This window comes from Branchiostoma floridae, chromosome 4 (assembly GCF_000003815.2).
Source record: "Branchiostoma floridae strain S238N-H82 chromosome 4, Bfl_VNyyK, whole genome shotgun sequence".
NCBI lineage: Eukaryota > Metazoa > Chordata > Leptocardii > Amphioxiformes > Branchiostomatidae > Branchiostoma > Branchiostoma floridae.
This window is the reverse complement of record NC_049982.1, coordinates 20,369,207-20,375,050: the sequence shown is the minus strand read 5'-3', so window position 1 is coordinate 20,375,050 and position 5,844 is coordinate 20,369,207. Positions and strand designations below refer to the sequence as shown.

The following is a 5,844-nucleotide window of genomic DNA, read 5'->3' as shown; positions in this document are numbered from 1 at the left end:
CTGTGGTTGACGCGTGCGTTGGTGTGGTAGAGGGCGACCCGCAGCCTGTTCAGGTCTTTCTATCCTCCGGTGGTGATCCCGCCCGTCAGCTGACGTACGACGAGTGTTTACTCCTAGATCGCCCCAGTGCTTTTGATGTCGGATACACCCTTGTCCATCTTGCCATTCGCTTTCAAAGAGAAGACCTACTGGCAGTGTTACTGACTTCCACAGAAGTTGCCTCACACGCGGTTAAGAGGGTCCCATCCCACGTGAGCCCAGACTGTGCTGCGGACATTCGCCGAGAAGTCACAGGAGGTCTGCGTCAGAGGAAAGGAGACTTCCCCTGCTACTTCTTGACTGAGATGGTGACCTTTGCACTACCTGCAGGTAACAAAAAAATACTTTAAATAGTTTAATCTTGTAAAGTGGTTAAAGTGGTTAGTTCATAACAAGAAATGTAATAGTAGCTTCATAGTTTTTGTACATATACGTTACATCTTACGAATTCATTGTTGATTTCAACCAGTTGACCATGTCAGTGCCCGAAATGATGATGATGATGATGGCCATTTGCATTGTAGCATTCCAATTTGTTATGCAAATGTTATGCATATCTAGCCATATGTTACATACATCCGAGTAATGCAAACCTGAACTAAAACAAGAATCTTTATGTAAGACTAAGAATCATTATGTAACAATCATGACATAATTCTGCTGGTTGTGTAGGATTTGGATTAATTTCTTAGCTTATTTCCTGTTTCTTTGTTTATTATGTAAATCACACTCTAATCTACTTGATACATATAGTTGGTAAGGTTTGTCCCTTAACCCTGCCCAAGCCATACTCAGCTGAGCAGGTCTTGTATCTCATGTCAAACTGAAAGGCAACATTTTCATGAAAGTCTTCCCCTTGGCCTATTGTCAAGCTTGTAACTCACACAATAGTATATAAAGTACTGCATTTAGATGGCCCATATAGTAGTGCTGTGTACCTACTAGTAAGCTGAAATTCATGATCAAGTTCAGGTCCAGACTCGATTCCAGAGATTCAGGTTCTACAAATTTGACCAACACCGTGCGCAGCAGACATCGTCAATATTGGAGCCGGTGTGCTGGCGTTGGTGCGCCCAAACACGGGGTGACCGTTAAACGAATGTTAAACGTACGATGCCCTGTTCATAAGATGAAAACGTTTCATACATGTCTGAAAAGGGGAAAGTCGTGAGCTAGCGGTTACTACGGAGGATGATACTCAGGCTATAGATGGCGTTTTTTAATCTTATATAATGTTTGAGCTTACGTTATAGTAACATAGGTGTTGTCGGTCATGGGAACGGGATAAGGCCAGACTGAAAACACTCCACCATTTAATTGTTGTACATTTTAAACCATGAGTAGTTACAGTTTATTTTATATTGTTATAACGTATCGTATTACTATGTAAAAAGAAAGGCGAGCATGGCAAAATGAATAAAAAGCGTACATTCATTACGCGTACGCCAACTATGATCAGAATGAGGGGCCCTAGGCAAACATCCTATCTACCAGACGATTTTGAGCAATATTGATGACGTCATTTCCATATCTAAGTTTTGATTGGGTAAAGGAGGAGCAAAAATTCTGAGTTTGATAGGCTAAAGGTGGAACAAAACCGGAAACGGCTACAGAAACAGAAAGTCTTCTTGGGGTCAGTTGGAGAAGACTTAAAGATGTTTTGATGTGACATCAATCCAATTTGAGATTATTAAAAAAATTATGCTGAACAGAAATATCAAGACTCAGAGGTACATACTTTCTTTTTCACCAGCATTGCTAACGCTTGAGTAATAGCTTGGACTTACACATAAAAGCTTTCCCTATCTGGTGAGCCATATTGTATGGCATGTGGTGTTTTCATGGGTTTATGGTTTATTGATTTGATTATACGCAGGGTCACCCCTCACAGTGGGTGGGTGTGATTATGGACATTACAAAACTCCCAATATTCAGTCAATGAATGATTCTAAGCTGGTGCACATGGTCAGAGTTCTACAAAACAATTTATTATGATAGACTTAGAAATACCAGTCCAACTTGAAAATTGCTGGCAAGCCCTGCATATATACATTTACAACTAGTACAAGGTCATCCATTGCCAATTTCCAAGCAGATGTAGCAGTTTGACTTGTTTTGAATTTGAGTGCATTTGGTGGTGTTTTTGTATGTTTTCTGGAGATCTGCAATTTTTAAAGACATCTTGCCATGGTATCCAGAAAAAAATGCACAAAACCACTGCCAAATACACTCAAAACAGGCCAGACTGCTAGTACATTGCATCATCTTTGCATGGTCATTGCATAATGCCTGGTGTAGAAAGACCACCAAGTGGGATTTACTTGACATGAAGTTAAATCAGTTTGAGACCAATTACATTTATCCCTGTTGTGCCTGTGTTAAAGGTTTCAGTGTAATTCCAGTTCATAAGTCACATATTTGTTCACCTACAGAAGTTGAAGACCTCCCCTCAGCTGTACAAAAGCAGTTATATGAAGAAATCTTGGACCAAGATGTTCAGAAAGGTAAGATTTGTATTTAAGGGTCAGAAGTAATTACTTTCTCTCTCGCATACAATACATTCTGCTGCAGTATTAGCAGCATATAAATACATGTACATTCAAATCTTTGTTTTGGTACATGTATATTTGCATATTTGTTCATTACTTTGATGAAAAATTGAGGTATTGTTTTTGGCATGTCTGTGTGTCTGTGTTTCCATTTTTTTATTTTCTGTCATATTTTTTGTCAACATAATCAAGAACATCTGTATAGATTGTGATAATAATATTTGGTATGTGGGGTGTTGTGCACTCAAAGTTAAATGTTGATTTGGGGCCTCCTGGTGGCCAACCATTGTACTGCAGCAGAACTAAAACCATGTGTAACTTATTGCTTGTGGTCAATTAATTAGAATATTCTCTATAGTGGCCACCTCTCTATAGTGGCCAATTTTGACCAGTCCCTTGAGTGGCCGCTATAGACAGGTTTGACTGTATTGCTTACTGAATCAGTGACTGAACAGAATTTAAGTCAACTGTTCACTCACAAACGATAAAATTACCATGATGTAACCTTCAATGTGAAACAATATGCAGAATTGGAACTGGAGTCAGTGATCAACTGGAACTATGAGATCACAGACCGCCTGGGTAGCAAACTGCACGCCTTGTGGAACCGGACAGCAGGGGACTGTCTGCTGGACTCCGCCCTGCAGGCCACCTGGGGTGTGTTCGACAAGGATGCCACACTGCGTAGGGCGTTGGCTGACAGCCTCATGGAATGCTCTACAAGGTGTGGTCAAATGTCTCCTGCAGTCACCCCTCTTGTAGTTCTGTGAATCTGGAAATGTTTGTGGTGGTTTTATTTTTGTGGTGCCTCTCCTACAAAAAATTGTAAATATGTGCTTTTGTACAGTATTGTTTGAACCTTGAAGTTAAATAATTGTGAAAACCTCCATGATGATTTTGTCTTGTCTGTCCCCAGCTTCTATGCCCGTTGGAAGGAGTATGAGGCATGGCAGGCCCAGCAGCTCCACTTCACACTGGACGAGTCCCAGTGGCAACAGGACTGGGCTCTGCTGCTCAGTCTGGCCTCACAACCAGGTACAGCACTAGTACAGTCCCTGTTAGCTTTATCATTGACATCTACAGGACTGTGGAGAAATTGGAGCACAAGCATACACGTCTTTGTGTTTAATGTACTTTTAACTATGAGGCAAAGTGTGAAGATGATGTGACACAACATATGTTAAATCTTATCAAAAGCTCTGGCCACTGTAAACGAGTTATCACCAATACAGTTGCCTCCAAATGTTACGTGAATAAGCTGCATCTACATATGGATATCCTTTTGCTTGATGTGAAAAAACAAGGAATTTGATTTATGTAGAGATGAATGATTCAATGAAGTAGATAAACGACTATCATAACTGTGATAAATGAATATTGACTGTAATAAATGTATTTCCCAGGTGCTGCACTGGAACAGACCCACATCTTCACCCTAGCACACATCCTACGTCGCCCCATCATTGTCTATGGAGTCAAGTTTTTCAAGAGCTTCCGAGGTGAAACACTAGGCTATGCAAGGTTCCAAGGTAAGCTGTCTGATTGGCCAAGGTGGTTAATGCATTCAACCTCCTTGGTTTAGTCAATAAGTACATTTCGATGCTCTACCATCTTTGGTAGCAATATATGGGATACTGTTTGCCATTGCAATGTTATTCAAAATTAATATCTAGAATCAAACATGATGACAGAAACATCAGTCCACAAGTGTCAACTTTATTCTTCAGCTCTTATACATTGTCTTTCCTGTAGGTGTTTACTTGCCATTACTATGGGAACCCAGTTTCTGTTGGAAAAGCCCCATCTCCCTGGGCTACACCCGCGGCCACTTCTCTGCTCTGGTTCCCCTTGAACCTGAGTCGGACGATGTGGGAGCAGGGGCCAACCTTGACACTGAGAACAGTGTGCAGGTGTGCTTCCTCCCCCTCATGGATGCAGAGGGCAAGCTGTTGCCAGTTCACTTTCTCACAGCACAGGAGGTAAGACCTACTATTGTAGTGCTGAACCACTGGTCTGTTGTAAAGGATCAAGAATTCTGATACGACTGTGATGTAATCAGATAGTCTGCAGCCAAACTGGCGTCCTACCAGTATTGGTCTAAAAACAGCCATGGATCAACAAATTAAAGGAAAAGTTGTTGTTGTGTATGGAGATTTTGTTTTAGTTGCGCTTGTATTTTTATATTCTTGTATGTTCGTAGCTATTTCAATACACAGACAGTAATGTGACAGAAAGTGAGTGGAAAGATAGAGTTACCACAAAAGGTCAGGAAGTAGAGTTCAAAGGTAGTAGAACTAGTCATTTGTCAGACATTCCAGGTCATGGGGTCAATGGAAGAGGCTTCTATTTCATAGAGATATGTTTTCTTTCAATAGGTCTATCTGTGTTTTTGCAGTTATATTTTTTTCAAATTGAAATTGACCTTGTTGTCCTCCCCCAGCTGGGTGCGGAGGAGAGACTGTTGAAGGAGTGGATGGACTGTTGTGTCACAGACGGAGGCATCCTGGTGGCTCAGCAGAAGATCAACAAGCGCCCTCCCCTCATCAACCAGATGATGGATGAGTGGATGGACAGGTAAGGGTTTAACCTGCACCTTACCTCATGCAAAATCTATAGTGCTGCAAGTTTTAACCATAGATATCCAAAAGACAATGCCTACCTTTCAAGCATACATTGTGTAGATATGACAATGTGTAATTTGATGTAAGAAGATTTAGATATCATGCAGGTGAGGAAAGAATTTTACTTTTAATCAAAAGTGTTTTGGGGAAAATTTCCTATTGTTTCCATATATTGGAGTTGCATGTATCTAAGTTTAAAGTATATTTTGTCTGTCATGTACACATGCAAAGTTTGTAATTCTGCATGTAGTAATTAGAAATGCCATTTTCATTTGGCTGTTCATAATTATTGTACGGATGTAATGGTTAGACTTAAGTTACCAATGGTTTGTTTACTTTAACATTGTAAAATATTGTGGTTGTGTAATGTTGCAGGTACAGAAAGATTGCCCATCGACACCAGCAGCTATCAGACAGTGATGACGACGATGATGACTAAAAGGCATTTGACAAAGTGATGCAAAAGGTTCTGACCATGCTTTCAAGATTTCATTGCATTAGATCCCCCTATAATCATACTCGTGTCTGTATGCAAATATTGAAGGCAATGCTTGATAAGGTAGCTGAAAGAGCTGTAAATGGACAAAAGAAAAAGTAGTGGAAGTGAATATGTACCTTGAGATGTGTATGAAAAA

General features: G+C 40.4%; 1 protein-coding gene across 3 annotated transcripts in view; it reads left to right on the top strand.

The window, feature by feature from the left end:
* Positions 1–5,844, top strand: part of LOC118414089 (ubiquitin thioesterase zranb1-B-like) — a 9,763-nt gene that overhangs the window by 1,753 nt on the left and 2,166 nt on the right. The window contains exons 3-10 of one of the 3 annotated variants that reach the window (XM_035817858.1): positions 22–369; positions 2,472–2,543; positions 3,117–3,312; positions 3,505–3,623; positions 3,992–4,117; positions 4,341–4,567; positions 5,029–5,162; positions 5,585–5,675. In XM_035817858.1, the coding sequence (XP_035673751.1) occupies positions 22–369; positions 2,472–2,543; positions 3,117–3,312; positions 3,505–3,623; positions 3,992–4,117; positions 4,341–4,567; positions 5,029–5,162; positions 5,585–5,648 (1,286 nt within the window). In that variant the 3' untranslated portion in view covers positions 5,649–5,675. Of the gene's footprint in view, positions 1–21; positions 370–2,471; positions 2,544–3,116; positions 3,313–3,504; positions 3,624–3,991; positions 4,118–4,340; positions 4,568–5,028; positions 5,163–5,584; positions 5,798–5,844 lie in introns of those variants that run through there. The other 2 variants (XM_035817856.1, XM_035817857.1) reach the window with 2 other exon arrangements.